The sequence below is a fragment of the Akebia trifoliata genome, chromosome 16 (genome assembly GCF_017979445.1).
Source record: "Akebia trifoliata isolate Shusen 1 chromosome 16, ASM1797944v1, whole genome shotgun sequence".
Lineage (NCBI taxonomy): Eukaryota > Viridiplantae > Streptophyta > Magnoliopsida > Ranunculales > Lardizabalaceae > Akebia > Akebia trifoliata.
The window spans coordinates 2,823,511-2,848,020 of record NC_141390.1 but is presented as its reverse complement, the minus strand read 5'-3'; the positions used below and the strand labels follow the sequence as shown (position 1 = coordinate 2,848,020).

The 24,510-nt window shown below is 34.9% G+C and overlaps 2 protein-coding genes across 9 annotated transcripts; both read left to right on the top strand.

Annotated features, from left to right (window-relative positions):
- The first annotated feature begins 2,090 nt into the window (after positions 1–2,090).
- On the top strand, positions 2,091–4,780 carry LOC147382262 (endochitinase EP3-like). The gene is made up of 2 exons (XM_086427958.1): positions 2,091–2,553; positions 4,163–4,780. The coding sequence occupies exons 1-2, from the start codon at positions 2,154–2,156 to the stop codon at positions 4,573–4,575; spliced, it is 813 nt and encodes a 270-aa protein (XP_086284084.1). The 5' UTR covers positions 2,091–2,153; the 3' UTR covers positions 4,576–4,780.
- Positions 4,781–19,069: 14,289 nt separating this feature from the next.
- LOC147382261 (uncharacterized) lies at positions 19,070–22,827 on the top strand. 8 transcript variants are annotated; one of them, XM_086428029.1, is made up of 8 exons: positions 19,070–19,575; positions 19,648–19,698; positions 19,920–19,987; positions 20,136–20,217; positions 21,245–21,360; positions 21,797–21,958; positions 22,088–22,389; positions 22,710–22,827. In XM_086428029.1, exons 4-7 carry the CDS (start codon positions 20,140–20,142, stop codon positions 22,191–22,193), a joined length of 462 nt encoding a protein of 153 aa, XP_086284155.1. In that variant the 5' UTR covers positions 19,070–19,575; positions 19,648–19,698; positions 19,920–19,987; positions 20,136–20,139; the 3' UTR covers positions 22,194–22,389; positions 22,710–22,827. The 8 variants fall into 8 exon arrangements, 6 of the variants coding, with proteins under 6 accessions (XP_086284155.1, XP_086284156.1, XP_086284159.1 ...); XM_086428030.1 differs by having other exon boundaries at positions 19,638–19,698; XM_086428033.1 differs by lacking the exons at positions 19,648–19,698; positions 19,920–19,987 and having other exon boundaries at positions 22,088–22,176; positions 22,329–22,389.
- Positions 22,828–24,510: the final 1,683 nt, after the last annotated feature.

Sequence of the window (24,510 nt, the reverse complement as noted above, 5' to 3'; positions counted from 1 at the left end):
TCTTACACCTTGGGATTCTCCCATTACTATATAAAAATTTCCAAGGATCCGTGACTGTTAATATCCAATATTTTTGCCATCGTGAGTTACGTACGCCCGCAATATATAAAAAAAAAACTCCCTTTGATCGATCAAGATAGATAAACTATGAAGTTTCAAATAGAGATAAACAAAACAGAACACAATAGATTTACGTGGTTCGAAAAGATTGCCTACATCGATGGGCGGCGATGATAATTCTTTAATTTTGAAAATTGTGAAAATATAAAACAATTTAATTAGGTTTCTGAACTTGAAATACATATGGCGTCATATGACAAAACACAAATTTTTTAAAGAAAAAAATACCCCAAGAAATTGTACAGACACCCAAAAAAATCCCAATCCTGAGCCCTCGAAACCCCACACACCCAACCCAAGTTACATCCAAATATAACTCAAGTTAGGGTCATAAATCAACACTCAAGACAATCAATTTTTTGTACCTCCATTTTGATATACAACTATTTGAACCATCACAATGATGGTCCTTAAATCATTACATTGGTGGGTCCTGCCCATTTGACTTCCTCTAATGATTTATTGTGATGTACAATCATCTTGTGACATTATTTTCTCTCTCTTTATCCCAAGATGGAACCTTCCTCGGGCTTTTGTGTTAGCTTTGAATTAAATCCCATTTTAAAATTAAATTTTGTGACTTACATATTTTGCATCCTACTAAAATATTGTGAATAGAAATTTACAGTAAAAATACTATAACCCATCAATAAAAATTTGCATTCATAATGTACTTGGTTGTCCCTCCATAAATCGTAGTAAAGTTTTGTTGGGTATTTTATCATACTCTATCAAGTGCTAATGGATGCAAATATGTACATATGCTCTCAAGATTTTCCTTGAGAAATTATTTAAAAGTTTCCCATACATAGCAAGGATTTATCATTTTTCAAATCATGTATACTTATGACAAATTGAATTTTATAAAATATAAATGTATCTGGTTACTATGCAATATTTATAGAAATAAAAATTTCCATAAAATTAACAATTAGCCGGGATCGTAAATAAGTAAAAATTTGGTCATGTTTACCTAAATATCTCTTAGATTTTTATCTAGTCAATGGAAGACTATCTTTACCTCTCAAACGCTCCCTAGGGCTCTTGGCTTCTTCATTCTGTCTCCTGGCCAAATGGTTGGGACATTTACCAGTTTGTCAACAAAATTGACTCTAGAAAAAATACATCCCCTCAAAATCGACCGTTACCTAATCAAGCCGAACCATTTTTTTATAAGTAAAATTTCATTAAAAAGAACTAGTCAAGATGACCATCAAGAAATAATCAAGCCTTGTCATTGTTGCGACACTAGTTTCTCTCTTTTAGTCTCATGATGGACCCCTACATCATGGATCTTCCATACATGGACAAAATTTAGTTTAAGATCCACTTGAATAATTTGGAAATCGGGAGTTTATATCCGATCCTTCCCTAGGCTTTCGTGTTCCTTGATCTTTCGTGTTAACTTTGAAAGAAATTCCATTTTAAAATTAAATTTTGTAACCTACATATTTTGTAAGCTACTAAAATATTGTGAATAGAAATTTACAGTAAAAATACTATAACTCATCAATAAAAATTTGCATTCCTAATGTACTTGGTTGTCCCTCCATAAATCGTAGTAAAGTTTTGTTGGGTGTTTTATCGCACTCTATCCAGTATTAATCTTTGCAAATATATATGCAATCGTGATTTTCCTTGAGAAATTATTTAAAACTTTCCCATATAAATGTATCTGGTTATTATGCAATATTTATAGCATTTTTTTTTTCATATAAAAAAAAATTTTAATAGTTGTCAAAAAATCTATAAGCAAACAAACGCCGATGGCAAACATTATCTGTTGTTAGGCAGGAATATCTGTACATGAATGGCTCCACAGCCAAATTTGACTTTCAATTTTAAATATTCAAATCCAAAGTAGACACGTATGGTTGCCTTATTCAACAATCTTTATTCCATCACTAACTATTTTTTCCTCCGAACAAAACTATAAATACCTCTCAACCTTTTACCACATTCTCATAACCCATTGTTCTCAATCTTCCTCCAAAACCCCATTAGTATTACTCAAAAAAAAAAAAATAGTAATAATGGTATCCCCCTCTGCCATGAAGACCTTACTTATCACCCTAATTTCAATCGGAATTTTTGTTACAATTCTGTCGGAGTCCGTTGTGGGGCAGAATTGTGGCTGTGCTCCAGGCTTGTGTTGCAGTCAATTTGGGTTTTGTGGTACTGGCCCCGAATATTGTGGCACTGGCACCCCGCCCGCCACCAACGGTGGCTCGGTTGCTGACATTGTAACGCCAGCTTTCTTTAATGGAATTATTAATCAGGCCGCTGCTGGGTGTGCGGGCAAGAACTTCTACACACGGGACGCGTTTATCCAAGCCCTAAATTCGTACCCTAGTTTTGGTACAGTAGGGTCCCAAGATGTCTCAAAACGCGAGATTGCAGCTTTCTTTGCCCATGTCACACATGAGACTGGACGTAAGTATATGATCAAATTTTTTTTTCCTTTCTTATATGGATTGGGATCGAGTGACTCACAAAAAACACGCAATCCCAACTGTTACATTACAAAATTAAATTATAAATCCTAACCATATGATTTCATGTTTCGACCCTTGGAGGTTGCATGTTTAGTAGGAGTCAATGGATCCCAACCATTTTCTTAAATGATCTAACCAAAGGTTTAAAAGGGTGCATGGATTACATTACAGATGTGTGTCACACACCCACATTTCATGTTACAATATTTGTTATCCACATAAAATATAGATTTTGTGACCGAGTCTACTACAATCCACCTTATAATAATAAAAGATAGTTATTTAAATATGTATATATAATATTAAACAATTTGACTCATTGGAGACAGAGATAATCGAATTTAAAACTCTGTTTCAAAAACAAACATTAGATATAATCGAATTACTCTATAGGGTTCCCAATCCCACTCGATGCATTTCTTTGTTGGCTTGCATGCATGCATCTATTTCCTACTTGAATGACTGAGTCCACTTGAAGTTTAACTGAGTCAACTCATCTAAGATTCATTGAGTTGACTCATTTGAGTTTTGAGTTGACTCTGAGTTTTAAACATAATTTATGGGGTAAATTACACTTTCACCCCCTATAGTTTGATGTAATTCTAGGGTCATTTCAACAATTCCACTTACCTCCCCTATGGTTTTATAACGGCTTCACTTATCCCCTTCCATCTACTTGTTGTCAACCAAACAGTTTTACCCTTTTTAAAAATCTTACTTTTTGTATAAATAAAAATATCTGAAAGCAGATCCTCTGTATCACACCTTTTGTATAAATAAAAATATCTAAAAGCAGATCCTCTGTATCACACGATTCATGTAGCACAGATCCAATGATTGAAAAAACGTCACATCAGCCATACACTTAGATCCCACTATTAAAATATTGGGTATTCAATTAATAGCCATTCGTTTTCAAAGACATGGATTTTGAGGAAAAAATTATTTTTTGATATAGTTTTTTTTTTTTTTTAAATCAGATCTAAATCATGATGACAAGAGGTTGAGACGTTAGTTTTTTTTTTTTACAAGATAGCTCTCTCTTTTCCATTGGATTTGTGATACTAGAATCGTGTACTACACAGGATCCACTTCCAAAATATCTGTGTGGAAAAATGGGTTTTCTCTTTGCCAAGTCGGGAATATTTTTATAGTTATGAATTTTTTTTTCTAAATATATAAAATGAGGGGAAAATGGGTTTTCTTGTTTCCTAGTTGGGAATATTTTTATAGTTTTGAAATTTAATTTTTTTTTTAATGTATAAAATGAAAGGGTAAAATAACGAGTCGTCTTGGAGTGACCTCAAGTTGGAACCTCACATCGCACTTCTTGACGTGAAAGTGTATGGAACCATAGATGCTTTCATCAAATTATGCCAAACTACAGGGGTAAAGTGTAATTTACCCTAATTTATAAGAAGTTGACCAGAAAACAATCACTTTTTGGTAAAGGACTAAAATATACCCTAATTTATAAGAAGTTGACCAGAAAACAATCACTTTTTGGTAAAGGACTAAAATACCCTTTAATTATCTTGCTTGAACAGACTTTTGCTACATAGAAGAGATAAATGGTGCCTCCCAGGACTATTGTGATGAGACCAATACTCAGTACCCATGTGTAGCCGGAAAGAATTACTACGGCCGAGGACCACTTCAACTCACATGGAACTACAACTATGGCGCGGCAGGAAACAGCATTGGATTCAATGGCCTAAATGCTCCAGAAACCGTGGCCAACGATCCCATCATATCGTTCAAGACTGCCTTGTGGTTTTGGATGACCAATGTTCATTCAATCATAACATCAGGCCAAGGATTTGGTGCAACAATTCGAGCAATCAATGGTGCTATTGAATGTAATGGCGGAAACCCTGGAGCTGTTGATGCAAGGGTTCGATACTACACCGATTATTGTAACCAATTCGGTGTGTCACCTGGTGACAACCTCAGATGCTAGAAGTATAGCAAATCGATATGATCGGCCATCTAATTAAGTAATTATTTTTCTTAATTTATGGTGTATGACAATAAATTAGAAGGAAATAAAGGGAAGTATATGTAATAAAAGTTGATTTGGCAACAAAGTAATAACAATAATGTCTTCATCCAAGATATATTAATGGAAGATGGTTTGAAATTTATGAAATTAGTCCAAATTGATGGATGTACATGCATTTACTCTTGCATGTATCATTATTTCTTGAAAATGCACTAAGGGTATCTGCGATATTGAATGGAATTCATTTCAATGTAATATGACTATGCAAGAAAATTAATTGAAAAAAATAATTTATGAGGAAAATTGATCTTGTTGATCAATTCCATCTAGGAAAATGTTGAAAGGAGAGTAGGTTTTCAGTTTTGGAGTTGGTGGTAATCTTGAAAGAATAACATTAGGAGGTGGGATAATAGTTTTCGTATGGCCAAGGGTGTAATATATCTATTTTGGTGGGATAATGATTTCTAGAGAACATGCCATCGCGCTTGGAAAAATTATATTTTCTAGGGATAGTCACATTTTCCGTGGAAAATTGTTGTTTCTTTCATTTTTCATGTGCAATCACACAGACCTTAATTGATAATGCATAGATCGACTATCACTAAATCCGAACAATTTACCTTAGAGTTCAAGAAAAAATGCAGATATAATCTAGGGAAAATTACTTAATAGTTCATGGTGCTAACTTCTCTTTCAATTTAGTCCTTGACTTTTGTCCGTTATGAAAATAGTTCATTTAGTAAATACATTTTTTCAAAACATTCCCTAAACCTCACTCTAGACATTTCTCACGATTGAAATGTTGAAATTCCCATAACCATTCAAACTCACCATTTTTGACCAAAAAATTGGATTTCGGCATCTTGATCAAGTTTTAGATGAAATTCCGGGCTTTGCATTGTGTCTAAACCTAGAGGGGGGGAGGGTGAGTAAGTAAAATAAAAATTCTGTTTTAAAATTCACTTGACGAAACTAACCTATGTTTCACCATTACGTTAACTTAAGTAAATACATAAATATGCACAAATTTAACTTAACCTATTCATGGCATTGCATACATTACTAAAATATGAAGTATGCATTTTATCAAATACTTGATATGCAAGTCATGTCATTCATTTAAAATAGAACACAAGCATAATCGAAAAGTGGAAACAAAGTTTATGGCAGTTCAACAACTTGCCTACATCTATTACCAAGCACCTTACTCTCGAGTCTTGGGTTTCACTATCAATAAAGGTTTGTGGTTTACCTCAAAACCTTATACAGAATTTTATACATAGGATAAATTCAAAAAACCTTAAGACCAAGAGAACCGCATCCTCTTGAAATGAAAATTTTTCATTGGTTGAATCCCTTAACCTTCTTGTTCATGAGAGGTAGCACCTCACTCATACTCTAATTTTCTCCTTAGGAAACTTAGACCCTTGATCTCTTGAGTAGAGTCATCAACTCTTCTCAAAAGCTTGGTTTTGTCTTGGAACTAAGAACCTCTTTTTTTTTTAAAGAAAAAGAAACTAATAAAAATACTCACAATGACTAGACTCAATGGATCGATTTACCAATACGGTGCTTAGAATTTTTCACGTCCTTGAGAGTGTCATCTTCATCTAGATATGTTCCTTACTTCAAGTGGATGCTCCAAGCTTCTTAAGATTTACTACTATGTGTGCAAGCAAGGGTAGATGGATGAAGGGGTTCAACAATGGGAGAGGCTTAGGTTGAATGTGTTTTCAAATAAGTATGGAGCCCCCCTTGACTTGAGAAAACTTGGAGAAGATGGGAGATCAATGTAGGTTTTCTCTAAAGTTGGAAACTTGAGAGAAATGAGCAAAAAAACTCATTGTAAGGGTTATTTTCGAGCAACCAATAGCTCTATCATAGGTACCAATTTTCAAAACACTGCCACCGGTTCCATCTGCCAATTGTTGCTAGTGCCACTGATTTTAGTGAACAGTGCCATCAGTGTAATTACAAAAATGTCATTGAGGGGTATTTTGGTCATAATTTTCAAACAATATCTCTGATTGACATGCCGTTCGAGATTTTGATAGATCTTACTATGTAGAACATCCCCAAACTGCTACCAATGGGTGGCCATGGCATAAATAGTTGAAATAACTAAAATACCTTTTTTTTTTTTTTTTCAGGTCAAAATGAACTTTCGAAAAGTCCAATGATGAAATGATTCGGAGGGGTAGTAGATTTTACCTATGTAATGTCTTCAAAAAAATATCGAGCATAGTGGATGGTCTTAGGGTGGTCAAATTTATAATGTCCCCAATATGATTATTTTCGATTTTCAAAAAGTTCGATGAGTGACCTGGTTGAGGAAAGAGTTTTCCTAATCGCTACGAGTCGACTTATCAATAATCTAAGTATTGGGAAATGATCTTAGGTGGTCTTATTACCTTTTAGGCTTTGTGCACACACATTGGAGCTTTTTGTCGAGGTGCGTGCAATTGAGTAATTTTACCGGAGTCTTCATATATCTTCAATGACAAATAGATTTGACACTCAAGATATGTCTCAGGATTTACAAAATATGGAACTAACATTGGAGACTCCATTTCGATGAAAAGGATTTGAGAATGAAGAAAAAAAAACCATTTTCATGGATTTCTTAAAGCATTTTGAAGATGCATGTATAAAAAACCGACGTTTTTTCAATTGTTTTCCTTCCTTTTTGGAAAATCTGTTAAGGATGGTTCTTTTGGTTTGAAATTTTACAAGTTGTTCTGTCAAATTTTAAGATGATTTGTCTATGTATTTTAGTTGGAAAAGCTTGAAAAAACAAAATCAAGTGGTTTTATAGTGTCAAGGTTAACAATTTTTTTTTTTTTAATTATTGGTGAGGTTGACAATAATTAAAAAATATGTGACCTCGACAATAATTTTTTTTTTTTTTTTAAAGTTTGGACCTCCACTCTATAAAACCCACTTGATTTTATTTTTCGAGTTTTTCCAAGTAAAATACATGAAAATATCGAATTTCATCCAAAAAGAAAGCAAAATGATTGAAAAATTCTAGTTTTTTACATGCATCTTCAAAATATTTGAAAAAATAAAAATAAAAACCCCTTGAAAATGAATGCTTCTTCTTTCTCAAATCCTTTTCATTGGAAATGAGTCTCCAAAACTTGATCAGGATGTCGAAAATCCAATTTTTTGGGCGAAAAATTGTAATTTTGAATGATTAGGGCAAGATCGACATTTCAATTGTGAGAAATGTCTAGAGTAAGGTTCAATGACTATTTTGAAAAGAGGGATTTACTAAATGGACTATTTTGACGATTTACAAAAGTCAAAGACTAAATTGAAAAAAAAGTTAGCGTCACGGAGTATTAAGTAATTTTTCCTATAATTTAATATTTTATATTGTGAGGTAATTACTAATGGATAAAGCAAGTATATTGATTGCAGAATGTCAAAAGAGTAGCTTCATTATCTAATTGACTAAAGATTTGTTTTATATGACTTTTAATAAAGTTAAAAGGGAAGCATATGACTTACATATTTCCTGGTAGACATTCTCTCGAATCTAATTTGGAATTTATTTTATCAAATCTCAATATTAAGACCAAATCAATCTAATAACAATCGGATCATATCCTAGTCGGACTAAACCCGATTTGATGTACAAAATCTAAATAAACCTCATATATTTAAACAAATATTTAATAGAAATGCCTAAGTAACATTGGTGTCAAATTCAATGTTACTCCAGCAAATGACTTTATTTGATACAGTCACTACAAGAAATTTGTTCTGTAGCAACGGATTACAACGACGGCTTCATTTAAACCGTCGTTATATCTATCTATAGCGACCCAAAATTAATATCGTCGCTGTAGTGCGTGAACAAAATGGTAAATTTTTCTCTTTCTCCCTTCCTACATTTCTTAGGTTTCTCCAATGATGAGGAAGAAGAGCTCAGTCTCCATTTTCTTCCATCGTTGGCAACAGGTTCTCTCTCTCTCTCTCTCTCTCTCTCTCTCTCTCTCTCTCTCTCTCTCTCTCTCTCTCTTTCTCTCTCTCTCAAACAAATAAACCTCCTGAGTCTCGCTGAGTTTTTCTGAAAAAACCTCTTTGTAACATTTCTGAAAAAAAATCTAATTTTCTCCTTTTGCTCCCAATTCAGATTGGTATCTTCCTCTATGGAACTCAAAACTAGACGAATTGGATCAAAAATCCCCTAATTTTTGCGCCAAATCAGTCGTTTTGCCTTCTTTCTCATTCAACTCGATCTCTAAGGTTTATATCAAATTTTTACCTCACACGATTTATCTTCTCTATTCAACTCGATCTCTCTCATCGACTTTCTCAGACTCTATTGGATTTCACCTATCTAGGGTTTCGATTTCTCAATCGGATTTCAACTCTCCAGGGTTATGGATGTTCACATTGAGAAAGCGAGGTGTTTGTTTTGTTGTTGAATCTCAATTGTTAATCTTAAAAATCAAATCCAATTGAGGTTTAATTGGTCGATATTGTTTGAATGTAGGAGGGTTTTGAGGTGTTAGAGGGATCTTCGAAGGTTGTTCCTCCTCGCAATTTTTCCAAGAGAAGCCGAGCTGTAGAAGTCCACAATTTATTCGAAAAGGTGAAAATTTTCATTCTTAATTATCTCTGTTTCTCAGGATTTTGATTTGAAGTGGTTTAATTATTGATATTTGTAAATGTTGGACAAAGGAGGAGGAGTCGAATTAATGAGAAAATGAGAGCCTTACAGAATCTACTTCCAAATTCTAACAAGGTTTTTAAATTTTTTTATTTTATATTAATTTTCTTAATTTCGGAATCCAATTCGGTTTGAGCTCAAGTAGCTGACCGAACAATTTGATGTTCTGTTATGATAGACAGATAAGGCGTCGATGCTTGATGCAGCCATCGAATATCTCGAACAGCTTCAACTTCAAGTTCAAGTGAGTAGTTTTCACTTCTCATTGGTAGTAAATCTCAATCCTTTTGGTAATTTCTTTGACTATTCCTTTCTTGGTAATTTTGGTGTTGTAGAGATTATGATGATGATTAAGTTTTTAGTTTAAAATTCCAATTAACTGGGTTTCTTTTTTTCCTTTTCAAATTCCAATTTTTCTGATGAGGGATTTTAAAGCTTTAGTAAGTTTGGATCGACAAATGCATTGTCTGAATATACTGATCAAAGCAATTAGTTCAATTTTCCATTACAACAAGTTCAGGATCTTAGAGTCAAAACTTCTGATTCCAAAGGGTCAGTAATTTTATTGCTACTTGAAAAACAAGGAGAAGTCAATTCTCTTATTAGTAAAGTTGGAATGATTAACTGAATGAAAAATACATCTAAGCATCTCCTTAGTTTTGGCCTTTTCCCCTCAACTAGAATTGTTTTTATCTTATTTTTCATTGGAGTAAGAATCATGTCCTTGGTGCTAATTCTCTACTGAAATTCTAAGGAACAGTAACTCAATCCTGGTTTCAAGAATCCTTTGCTCTGTAGCGAAAACTGAAATTTTAAATCTTTCTTCATGCATTTTAACATTTCTATCCCAAATTCTCTATAGGGACTTCGGGCACCTCTAAAGAGCTTGTTACATAAACCAATAAACAGACATACACATTTTTCTATAGGGAGGTTATCTGGTTTTAATTCTCATATACGCTGGCCACATATGGGCATTCTTGTTTTGTTCTATAGGTCAAAAGAGATCCAATATCCAATGAGATGCAAAGAATGCATCAGCAACTAGAGTACTTACAGGCAGAACTACTTTGTGCTCGTGGAGAAGGAGCTTTGTCTGTTCTCGGAATGCAATTTCTTGTATACATGTGAGTCACATGACATTAATAAACCTATTTCTTCTTTATTAAAAGTTTGGGGGAGTCATTTATATTTATTCATTGCATGTTAAGTCTTAAGATTCTTTACCATTGGTTTGCCAATATCGATTTTAGTAGTTTTGTTAAATTGATGTGTGAAAACAGAACATCTGTGATATAAATTTATATTTTAATGAAATGCTTAGTACCCTTGTCTTGAGGTTGTTTGTTAAAAATGAAATGCTTAGTACCCTTATCTTCTAGGAAGGATAAAAAAAAAATGAAGAGTTGTATCCTAAGTCTCTGTACCAATGTCCATATCTTTTGTGATGCTTACTCATTTTGTCAAAAATTTCTGAAGAAATGTGGCAAATAAAAATAAAAAAAAAAAAAAATTGTTAGACATTATTGGCAGCAATTCTGGACAGATAAAAATAAATAAATAAATAGATAAAAATAATTTTTTTCTTACTTCTAGTAAGTAGTAATGTAGAACAGAACCTTGTTGGCCTATAGTTCTAGTACAACATATATAATCTAAATCTATGTTGGTCATCTTTAATCTACTCTTATCAAAGTACTTCAATCTAATCTTAGAGGATACACCTCTTGTCAAGCATGGTTCTGATCTCATCTCCATGATGTTTTAATTTCTAACATTTTTTCAAATTGGGACATAGTCAATCTAGATCTGATCAAATAAGATTTCAGATCAGAACCTTATCAAAATCTAAATCATCGGTCCATACCAAAAGTTATCGGATGAGCACATATCAGATTTCAAATCTGGTCTGATCCATTAACAACCCTAAGACATTTATATAATAAAACACAATTGTAGGGCCCACTTTTGTGGGAAACAAATCCAATTAGGATAAACATCCTAAACACTTTTCTCATCTCTCCACCCCTCTAACTTTACTATATTTCCTAATTTACTCCTTTAACACACTTTATTAGTTTTCCTCTTTTACCCCTTAACCTTAATCTGTTTTTAATAATACCCTCAACTTTATTTTTTCCTCTTTTTCACCATTAATCCCTCTTAAATTTTATTGTCATAACTCTTCTCCTCCCCCCCTTTTCAATAATACTCTTTTAACTTTACTATATATCCTCTTTTACACTTTCCATCCCAAAGTTAATTTTAATAATACCCTTTTAATTTTATTATTTTTATTGTTTACCCTCTTAACCCCCAAATAGGATGCCATGTCGTAGGCACGAACGAACTTTAGTATCATTATAAAATGTATCCTATTTATTGTGATTGTTATATATGTATATATGGGTTGGGTTCCATTGACTCGTGAAGATTGGCTCATGAAAAAAAGAGCACATCATCAACCTATTCCAAAACTTCTAATCCCATCAAAACTAATTTACAAAAATTAGACGGTCCACGATTCTTCAACTTGTAAACTAGGGTTAGAAGTTTCAAAATGAGCTGATTTTTTGTGAAGATGATCTCTTCACCGTAGAGATCATCCTCACAAAAAATCAGCTTATTCCAAAACTTCTAACCCCATCAAAAGTGATTTACAAAAACTGATTGGCACAAAACTTGGCAAACTTTAGGGCTACCGAACCACTCCCTATATATATATATATGTGTGTGTGTGTATATATATATATATATATATATATGGGAAATGTTCTGCAACAAACATTTTGGCAAAACATTTTTCAAAACATGGGTTAGAGGTTTTGAAATTGGCTGATTTTTGGTGAGGATGATCTCTACGGTGAGGAGATCATCATCACCAAAAATCAGCCCATTCCAAAACTTCTAACCCCATCAAAAATGATTTACAAAAAATTGACGGTCCATGATTTTTCAACTTGTAAACTGGGCTAGAAGTTTTGGAATGGGCTGATTTTTGGTGAGGATGACCGTAGAGATCATCCTCACCAAAAATCAGCCCATTCCAAAACATCTAACCCCATCAAAAATGATTTACAAAAAATGGACGGTCCACGATTTTTCAACTTGTAAACATGGGGTTAGAATTTTTGGAATGGGCTGATTTTTTGTGAGGATGATCTCCTCACTGTAGAGATCATCCTCACCAAAAATCAGCCCATTCCAAAACTTCTAACCCATGTAGGACAAAAATGGTTGGCTAAAATGTTGGCCAAAATGTTTGGTGCTGAGCGGGATCTTATATATATATATATATATATGTGGGTCCCGTTCAACACCCTAAGCTTTACCACACACTTTAACAAACGTGTTTTGTCTTACATGGGTTAGAAGTTTTGGAATGAGCTGATTTTTGGTAAGGATGATCTCTATGGTGAGAAGATCATCCTCACCAAAAATCAGCTCATTCCAAAACTTCTAACCCCATCAAAATGGTTTACAAAAAATGGACGGTCCACAATTTTTCAACATGTAAACATAAGGCTAAACCTTTCGGAATGGGCTGATTTTTGGGGAGGATGATCTTCTAATCATAAAGATCATCCTCACCAAAAATCAGCCCATTCCAAAACTTCCAACCCATGTAGGACAAAAAACATTTGTTAAAGTGTGTGGTAAAACTTAGGGTGCTGAACATTTCCCTATATATATATATATATATATATATATAGGGTCCCGTTCGGCACCCTAAGTTTTACCACACATTTTAACAAACGCGTTTTGTCCTACATGGGTTAGAAGTTTCGGAATGGGCTGATTTTTGGTGAGGATGATCTCTATGGTGAGGAGATCATCCTCACCAAAAATCAGCTCATTCCAAAACTTCTAACCCCATCAAAAATGATTTACAAAAAATGGACGGTCCACGATTTTTCAACTTGTAAACATGGGGCTAAACATTTCGGAATGGGCTGATTTTTGGGGAGGATGATCTTCTAATCATAGAGATCATTCTCACCAAAAATCAGCCCATTCCAAAACTTCTAACCCATGTAGGACAAAAAACGTTTGTTAAAGTGTGGTAAAACTTAGGGTGCTGAACATTTCCCATATATATATAAATGGAAATGTTTGAACAAACATTTTGACAAACATTTTTCAAAACATGGGTTAGAAGTTTTGGAATGGGCTGATTTTTTGTGAGGATGATCTCTACAGTGAGGAGATCATCATCACCAAAATTCAGCCCATTCCAAAACTTCTAACCCCATCAAAAATGGTTTACAAAAAATGGACGGTCCATCATTTTTCAACTTGTAAACATGGGCTAGAAGTTTTGGAATGGGCTGATTTTTGGTGAGAATGATCTTCTCACCGTAGAGATCATCCTCACCAAAAATCAGCCCATTCCAAAACTTCTATCCCATGTTTTGAAAAATGTTTTGCCAAAATGTTTGTTGCTGAACGGGACCCATATATATATATATATATATATATATATATATGGGAGGATGCTAAAGTTGTCAAGTGTTGGGTTTAGTCTCGCAAGGAATGCAACCCTCATGTTCAGTTGTCATCGTTGAGTTTAGAACCCTGAACAAATTTCCCATGATAAGCCAGAGGAAAGTGAGGATGATGTAACATCATCATGCCCCTAATGCCCTAGGTGACTCCTGTGCTACAATGGCTGGACCAAAGGATAGTGATCCTGCGAGAGTCAGCTAACCCAAAAATTCATCCTCAGTTTGGATTGGAGGCTGGAACTCGCCTGCATGAAGTCAAAATTGCTAGTATCACCAATCAACCATACAATGGTGGATTCATTCCTGAGCCTTGTCCACAATGCTCGGCACTCTATGGGAGTGGGTCATGCGCAACAAGGGAGATGCCAAAGGCAGGACTTGTAACTAGAGTGAAATCGTAATAAGGTAGCCCTACTGAAAGGTGCGACTGAATCACCTCCATTTCAGGAAGAGCTAACGCATATGAGTTTAAATGTAGTTAATGAGATTTATATGACTTGCAAATTGCCCGGTAGACATATCACTGTAAACCATATCCCATTTATTATGGCTACTATACATTGAGATATCCCTAACACTATCAAAATATAGAGTCATGATAAAATGACTCCCCCATGTGGAATACTCAATCGACTTCCATGAGGTGACATGTGCTAGAATTGTTCTGTACTCCTCAATATACATAATGATAAGGTCCTAATATACCAATTTTGAGACCATAATTCCACAAAGATTATCAACGCATAAGTGTTAGTTCCCTTTAAATAACAGTGAATTTATGTAACAATTTGCAGGTAAAAAGGGCATATTTGGAAGCCAACAATTTATGTAACAATTTTTGTTACAACATACGTGTAGACACCCTAATTTAAACGGGCCTTCAATTGAAAGGGCCCAAAAATAGCAATTTTTCAATAAAGTTGGCCAATGGGCCTCAAAAGCCCAAATCATTGAAATGTAGCACTTTTGTCAAAATCAAGGCCCCTAAGACCCCCTTAAGGGTCTAATGGACTCACGTGAAAAGGCTCAGTATGCTCCCATCTACTTCACTCCACTCAAAACATCGACTTTTAACAAAGTGGCTAACGGGCCTCAAGGGCCCAAATCTCTGAAAAATGGCATTTGTAATTGGACCGAGGCTCCTAAGACCTCCCAATGGTCTAAGGGACCCACCGAAAGGGTTTGACCTATCCTCCACATGCCCAACCCTCACCGCTCCGCCTTTTCATCCAAGAATACCCAAAGACTCGATAAAATTCTCCAACGGACCTAAAAGGCCCGATTTGCCAACACGTGGCATTTTTTATCGAACCAACAATTGCAAAAATCTCAAAAAAATTAGTAAATTAAAAAAGTGAGACTTGGGACACCCACCCTTCCTCTACCTTCACCACTCCATCTTCCAAACCCCCAAGCACCCTAAGCTCATTCTAAGCCCACAAACCGTAACCTTTCCTAAATCAATTTCTCACCTTACCCCTAACCTAAATTCAATCCCATGCTACCTAAACCCTAAAAATAACCCAAACTCTCATAACCATTTCCAAGGTAACCCCTAACCAACTTCTAAAATCCAAAGCCATCTCTGAAACTCAATTCCAATGCCCTTAAGCCCAAATCCATATCCAATTCATATCTAACCCACAATCCTAACCCATAAACCACAACCCACATCAACCAATCACTCTTTTATCATCAAAAGGTGACACATGTCATCACCCCCTCTCACCTCCTTCATCAAACCACCCACCCCATCATTTTTCTCCAAAAAATTAACTACCCACATCACCTTTTCTTTAAAAAATCACATCAACCCACACCTTCCCCTAACCTACCATCATTACTTCCTATAAACCTCCATTCTCTCAAATCAAACACCATCAACCCATACCCCCTAACCTACCCTCATAATTTCATAACCCCTATTCTCTCAAATCAAACACTTCCAACCCACACCTCCCCCTAACATACCATCACCATACCTCTCCCTGATCTATCATCATCATTTCCTATAAACCCATCTCTATAACTTAAACTTACACCCATCCTCTCAAATCAAACACTCAATCTCTCCCATTAATTAAATATAAACCTCTAACCTCCACACATCTTGCCACATGTCACCATCTCCCTCACTCTCTCAACCACCTTCTTACACCCTCCATTCTTTTAAACCAAACACCACTCAATCAATCAATCACCTTCTTAAACATCCATCATCTCACCTCACCAAACACTCCACTCAAATGATTTGGGTAAGATCCAAATCATTTGGATCAAAACACAATCCATTTACCCTCATTACATAATTACCCATCTCCCAACTCCTAATTTCATATCCTCCACTTTTAAAACATATGTCATTCTCTACTTTCCCCCACTTTAGCCCATTATATCCCTAAACTAATCCCTCAACATCTATAAATACCCCCCTCCTCTTCCCAAAAATGGTTCCGAACTCTCACTACAAAAATCTCTTACCCAACTCTCACTATAAAAATGTCTTACCAAGTCTCACAAAAATCACTCTACTCCCTACTCTTCATTCTCTACTCATCTCTTCACTACTCTCTCACACTAATCTCAAAAGAGTTACATTCTCATGATTCATTAAGGACTCAACTCAAGAAGACATAGAAGAAGGAAGGAAAGAAAATAAAAGAAAACCTTGAAGTTTCAAGGTGGGTCCAAAATACCCCTCCCCCCCTCTCCTCCTCCCTCTTCTATTATCCCCTCTCCTCCTCATTTTTTTTAAATGAACTTAGGGTGAATGGTTCTCAAGGAAAAAGTTTACAAGGATCATTTCCCATTAATAGAATGATCCTATGATCGAGCCGAAAGAAAACCCCTATTCAGGGTACAAATGCACACACGTGGTACTTTATTTTTTTAACTTTTTTTAAAATCAAAATGACTGAGTTCTTTGAGGTTACCACCACTTGGCGGTGAGAAAATGGTGTCTAACACCTTTCCTTTTCTCCAATCGAGCCGCTTACCCCGAATCTCAAGGTTTGATCACCCCTTATCCATCGCGAGTCGCTACGTGCCAAGACGTCATTTTTTTAAAAATGTACATCGGGTGACCATTCACACCCACTTACAACATGAATCGTGGCGACTCCAATCCTTAGTAGATGTGGTCGTCGTAATGACGAAATCCACGTATCTACAATACGAATAAAAATATAACAACCAACTAAAACTGAGTAGTAAAATCTTCCACGTCACCACATCGCGACATCACCCTACCCCATCGCGGCCTTCCACTACATCATTTATAAGAAAAAAATGACTAAATAAGGCGGAAAAAACGACGAACTAAAGTCGTTGTTTATTTACAACAGGTTTTGTTAGTTGTTTAGTCCTTAACGACGTCTATAATTGTCGATTATAAACAACTAATTTAATCCGTCATTAAATAACTAAGTGAGTTACTATTGCCGCACCCACTTTTACTAATGCTACACTGTTTAGTGCGGCGTTAAAAAAAATTATGCTGGCAAAATTATTTATATCGATTAAAATTCAGACTCAAAACTTAACAACAGTCGATTCGAATGTTCTTCTCCAAAAAACCCTAGAATCTCAAAACTTAGACTCAATTCGATTTCCTCTATCAGGATTCTAGGTTTTTTATTTTCGATCTCTACTCACAATATCCCATTTTGTGATTTAGCGTTTCGGATTTACAATCGTCTCTCTTTCGATCCCAACCAAGAGTCTTCAGCAATCCAAAGAGATTACGAAATCAGGCAAGGTTCGACACCATCTTCTCCGGCACAAGCTTTCCAGGTAATTCTCTCTCTCTCTCTCTCTCTCTCTCTCTCTCTCTCTCTCTTTCTCTCCACGTTGTTGTATTTGTAACCCTAAGAAGAGGAAGAGATGATGGGGCTGGTAGGGATTCACTGTATATGGAATTTTTTCAAGTAAATTTGATCTAATAAGATCTGTTTCAAGTCGAGACGAATGACATTAAGAATAATTTTAGAAATATTAAACAATTTAATAATTTCATAAATTCGATTAGTTTCGATTCTTGAGAGGGATCTATCTTTGCGATTATTGATTAGTTGGTATTTTGTGTTTCTTCTGCTCCTTTCCCTGTATTTTGGCCTATTTTGTCAAACAAGTTTGTCATGTATGGTTAGTGTGTTTGTTGCATCACATTGGAAGCTGTGTGTTGATGAGGTTGAGCTAATTTTTTGTTGGAGTTTTGGTTCTGACCCTTTGATCAAACTTTGGCTAAACAATCCTTCGATTTTTTGTTTGTTGAAAAAGCTCTTAAGAGAATTTTTATTTATTCTTTTTTTCTTTGTTTGTTTTTTATAAGTAAGCTTTAAGGTTTGCAAGGTGTGCATCTCAATAATTCTGACTGTAGATATACTTGCTCAAGAATGGCTTACCGTCATTGTCACGCATGAGATCTGACATACAGTATGGACCTATGTGTTCTTTTTTTTATCATTTTTATGTATTTATAAATGTATATGAAAAATAAAGTATAAACTCCTATTTTCAGTGTCGTCTTCATAGAGTGGTTGAACAGTTTTATTTGGATTAGACAAGGGTTTTATTTTAGTTTGAAATTGATTACTTGATTGTTCTTTCATCCTAGTTTTATTAGTTTTGATTTGTTTTGTTGTTGTTTGTAGTCTACCTTTTGAGACCTTTGTTAAAGCTTGATTGATTATCTATATGCTTATTTTAATTGTTATTTAATTATGGAGTTAGCTTGTGCTGCTACTTCTAGTTCATTCTGAAACGTCAATTTTTAGTGGTTGGGGGGATGCTCTTGGATCTTCAAATTAGGCGTGGCAATGGGTGGGATTTTAGACATTCCATCTCTCTAGTAGTTGGGTTCGACTATTCTTCCATATTGGTGTCTTAGAAGCAGTTACGGGCTTGTCTTGATCAAGGCTATTATGAAAAAAATCATATTTCAACTAACTAAGTTGGCTGTTTTTTTTTTGCTTTCTTCATGCATCCACAAAAAAGTGGGCCAAACTTTCCACAGAAATGTCTATGATAGGATTGGAATGATCATATTTGGTGGAAGGATGGGGGGGGAGGGAGTATTATTTTTCTAGCTTGTATTACATATAAAGTTCTTTAATATGAGATTTTAGCATTACTTAATTTGACAAGGTTCTGTCAATGGATGTTCAAATGAACGATCTTTCAAAAATAGATACTTACATAATCTATATTGATCATTAAGAACTCTATGCTTTTTCCTCCTTTCTCTACCTGGTTGCACTATAAAAGTTTCCGTTGTCTAATACAGTGTATTGGACTTGGGGCTAGAGTCACTCATGCAGTTAACCGTGTACATTACAGTCACTACGTCATAACAAGCAAAGTGCGACCCTGATTTTACGGAAAAAACACTATTATAAGCAGTCGTTTTTGTCCGACGGATTTCATCAGTCGCTCCAATAAAAATGACCCTATTTTTAGTTGGATTTATAGTTAATGTTAACTACAAATCAGGACCATCTCCATTGATGAAGTCATTTGGGATCGATCATCAGCTGTATTCGCTCCCCACACCAAAGATTTACATTCTCTCTAAGGTTTTAAGTTATCTCGCTGTCTCGCCCTTTCTCTCTCTCTCTCTCGCAAACGCTCCTCTCTAGGGTTTTTATCTATCTGAGACGCAATCAGATTTCGAACCTCTAGGGTTTCGATCTCTCTCAGATGCTATCGAATTTCAACTTTCTAGGTTTTGATCTCTCTCATCAAGTTTCTGCTAGGATTTTCTTACTCTTTAAGGTATGATTTCTTTAGATTTTTTCCCCCAAATCTTATAAATTTCTAATACAGCGGAATTCTAGGGTTTTACAGATTTCCAAGTTCAATTATCTCTTAGATCAAATCAACATTGCTTTGCTTCTGGTGAAATCTCTCAATCGAATCCTTTAAAGTTCTTTTAAATGTAGACATAATGTTTTGGATCTGATATATGATTGCTTAGAGAAAAATTCCTATTTTTATTTTAAAAATTTTCGTTGATAGAAATTCTTGTTTCAGAATTATTCTTTTATGTTTATTATCAATTTCATGATCTATGAGTAGTAAATTTGTTGCAATATTCTAATGTGTTTATTACATTTTAGACCTAGGGCAGAGCATGTAAACAAATGGAGCCTCTATATATGAACATATTTAACCAGTAAAACATAAGGTAATAAGGATGTAATTATAACTAAGAAAATATATATGGATATGTTTTCACTTTAGTCATAGCTCTGAATACCTTACATTCTAATACTTGGATTATTGTTTTGAATCAATTATGGATTGTTGATTCCATGCTACTCCTGCAACTACAGTTAAATGATCATCAAAGGAAGTGGGATCACCAATAAAGATTGCCAAAAAATTTCGATTGGAAGTTGGAAAAGGAATTCAAAGGTAAACATATACTTTAAATTAGTTCTTTTTTACTAATACTGTAATTCTAGTATGGTAGTTGAAAGAGTACCTCTGTTCTTTGCTGCTTTTAAAAATCTGTAATATTTCAATGATTTGTGAGTATGATGACTCCTACCTCCTACACATGAATATCTTGTAGCACCTGCCATCAGGCATTAGTCTTACCCTTATACCGGCAAAACACAATTAAATTGATCATTTTTTAATCAATCGCTTTATCTAGATTAGTTTCCATGAAATGGATACATTTCTTGTTGTATTTCATTAGAAGACATATTAGACATCCTTGTTGCTCAGTTGAAAATTGAAGAAACAAAACCCTGACAACACGGTCATAGTATTTATGTCAATCACTCAATCTTAATAGCAGCTTCATCATTTCCTTGTGTTCTCTAAGAAGCAAATTGTTAATTATGACATGATCCTCATGGTCTCTCCAATATTAATTTTTGGCTTGTACAATAAAAGGCTCTATAGGATTTTCACATTTACTATAATAGTTGTGCATATTCTTGTATAATATTGAATTATCATATAGTATTAATTTATGGATTTTGTGGGTGCAATGTGGCACACATCATTGTATATTGCTTGTTTCCATACATGCATAGGACTCTCCTATGGATCACATGGATCATGAGCAATGGGGTAAAACAAGCCCATTTTTTTCTGCCATCTCTCACATATGAATCAAAATTTTGTCATGCATTTGGTCTATATAGGGACACTATATTATACTACTATCACTACTTCCTACAATAATGAATGTCTCCAATATATTTTTTTTTTCACTACAATGTTTGGACATTTTCACTGCTGTAAAGAAGCTTGGGGTGGACAGGGCTGAAACAGGATCATATTTATTTTGATCACTAATAGCTAGAAATGCACGAGTAGCATTTGTTCAGATTGGCCAGTAAGAACTTTTTTTGTTTTTTATTTATACGTTTATCATCAAGTGATATGCACAATTGTTCTGGACTTAGTGATAGTTCCATTATTTCAGGTGGCAAACATTAATCCTTTAGAGGGGATCAAGACTGCAATGAAGAGAATACCTCCGGGTTGGGAGAACTCTTGGATACCATCTGAGTGTGTTACATTGATCAATGCTTTAAATGCGTAAGAAAAATGTCATCTTTCAATTGTTTTTCTTCTCTACCTTGATCAATGATGTTCCTATTGCATTGTCCTAAGAATCTGTTTTGTTGCAAAATGAGTCAGAAATCTTAGATTAGCAATGAAGTTCCTATCGCATTGTCCAGATAAATCTAACACCTTGGTGTTGGTGTTAATGCTTGATTAGTGAGTTATTTTGTAATATAACACCTTCACAGTGTTGGTGTTGATGCTTGATTAATGAGTCATTTAGTACTCTTGAATCTTCATAGTACTGTTAGTGCTGGTGTTGATGCTTCCTTAGTGAACCATTTGGTACTTTTGCTTGATCTTGCTGATAGTACTGTTGGTGTTTATTTTTTTTATTAGTGAGCCATTTGGTACTCTTAAAATTTGGTATGTATTGTTGGTGTTGATGCTTAATTAATGACTCAACCAGAGCCCTGGTTGTCATTCCATCAAGCATGGAGGCACTGTCTGTCATCCCTTTGCATAGAAAATCTAAGAGATCAGAACTCCTTCAGCGGCGTATCAGGAGACCCTTTTCTGTCTCAGAAGTAAAAGCAATTGTTCAAGCAGTTGAAAAGTTTGGAACTGGAAGGTATGTTCAATGATTACCACCACCCTTAATATGACCATAAAGCCTTTGGCCTTTTTTTTTCCCTGGTATAGGTGATGATTCCCATAGTAACCAACTTTAGATTCTGCAATTATTCGATGTGGTGGTCAGTTTGGTTAATAATTCAAATAAATCTGGGAGAATTCCAAATTGGTCTTGGAATGCTTGCTGTTCGTTCCGGTCACCTCATGTCTCCACAGGTATGACCATATACTGATTATTTGCATGAACTTGGAGTATGTAAAAATAAATGTTCTGTATTTTTTTCTGGTTGAACAATTTTGGAGTTAAGGGATTTTGTTTTTTGTATGGTTCAACTAGTGATTAAAACCTGCTGGTAATTGCTGTACAGGTATTTGAAGCCATTCAGCAGGCTGTACAGCGTGCACCTCAGCCATTCAACAGGCTATACGGTGAGTTATTTAATTTTCCAATCCACCTAGCAGAGAAAGTTCATCTTTGCCATTGCGATTTTTCCTGTGTTCTTTGAAATATGGGTTTAACTTTTCAATTTTCTAGTTCACACATACCTGAAAAAATAATAATTCCAAACCAATTGTTTTTGCTGGTATGCAATAGTTTCCATTGGTTTCCATTGTTTCTTTCTCTTTTTTTCTTTCCTTCTTATTTCCAATTTTTAAGTTAAAATGATCAACTTTGTTCAGATACTAGGATTAAGTTGTTGATTTTGTGTGTGTGTGTGTGTGTGTGATTGTAATGTGATGTCGAGAAGATGACAATGAAAGGGTGCTCTGTGAAAGAAGTTTGAATGAAGGGGGTCGAATCAGAAGTTCAACAAAACAAACGAGGATCACGACCTTTCACTGGTTCGGATGGATTTGTGTGCATGGGTAATAGTAGTGAACCTCTTGTTGCCTCATTATATGTACCTAAAAATGACAAGCTTGGAAGATTGATGGGAATTTGATAATTCACTCTGTTATGGCTAGCAAAAAAGACATGGCATCTTCACGTTACAATGCCACTGTACCTTCAGCTAATGAAGATACACAAATTGGTTTGGCAATTGTTGGAAATTTGGGTTCAGCATTGGCAATAGGTGGAAGGAATGCAGAGAGAAGTTCTAACTTGTATAGAAGCCCAACTATGGGATAGAATGCACTTCCTGCTAGTTCAAGAAATGCTACAATGACAACCCAAAGTCAATTGCAGCTGATGGGTTGCTGCAAAATTGGTTCCGTGAAGGTTTGGTAGGTAATGATTATAGCTCTTGTACATGTCATTTATGTTATTTTCATTATGGTCTGATAAATGAACTGTAGATCCACTCGAGATTAATGAACATGATGACCAGCCTCAAGGACTATGTCACCCGGATGAAGGAGGTCAGAATGATATTTACTATATCAATGGTGAAAGCAAGAAAGCTGTTGAGAACTCCCCATTCCTTGAGAAGCTCAAGAAGAAGGGGTATGCAGTACTTTACATGGTTGATGCTATTGATGAGTATGATGTGGGTTAGTTGAAGGAAGTTGAAGAAAAGAAGTTGGTTTCTGCTTACAAAGAGGGATTGAAACTGGATGAGAGTGAAGATGAGAAGAAAATGAGTGAAACCATGAAGGAGAAGTTTTTAGCAGTTGTTGATATGTATAAGATGTTTGTGAAAATGGTTGTTACAACAATATCTTGATTAATTTTTCCTTTACTAATTTCAGAATTATACTTTTTTTAATGATCCATTTTTTTCAGTTTATAAATTCAGATTTCTGTTTTTTTTTTTTTTAAGTATTATAAATCAAGAAAAACGACTGTCTAAGACAGTCGTTTTTACCGTCGTTTTTTCCGATTGTCAAAGACAGTCGTTTTTAAAAAACCACTCCTTTTAAAACGACTCACTTTGCGACTATAGGAGCAGTATTTTTTTTAAAAACGACTGTCTTGGACAATCGTTTTTTATGCATTATGACGTAATGAATGTCCATACAACTTTTTTTTTTTTTCGTTAAACGAGAAGTATATTAAAATGAAAATCAAAGGGCATAGCCCTTATGTTACAAGCCCGTAATTCTTTTGGCACGGGCAAACTCTAGTATCCCAATAGACTTGCACACAGATAATTTCAATATATCTGACAAGTCAATGGATGGACTATTCACATTGACTATCGGGCTCTCTAAGACTGGAATGGCTTGCCCAAGTTCGTATTTCGAGTTTTTTTTTTTTTTTCTTAACTAAAACAGCAGTCCCACCCATTGGAACCCAAAAAGTTGACTTGGTTGATCAGGTCCAAGTTTTGACTAGTTACAAACTTGAAACTTGTAGAAGTGTATCACGCTTCCTTCTATGTCTCTGCTCTCTCAAGTCTCAACCATATTTATGAAATTCAAAGTGCATGGAATGTAGCATTTTCTGAGACATTGTTTGTTCAAACTTCTTCCACCAGATTCTACCATTCAAAGTCCAATGAAATCCCATTATCTTAATGAAATATAGAGTAAAAACATGCACACCATAAAAAATATTCATGCAATGGGCCACGGCAATTCCAACGGCTTTCTCAATACTCAAAGGAG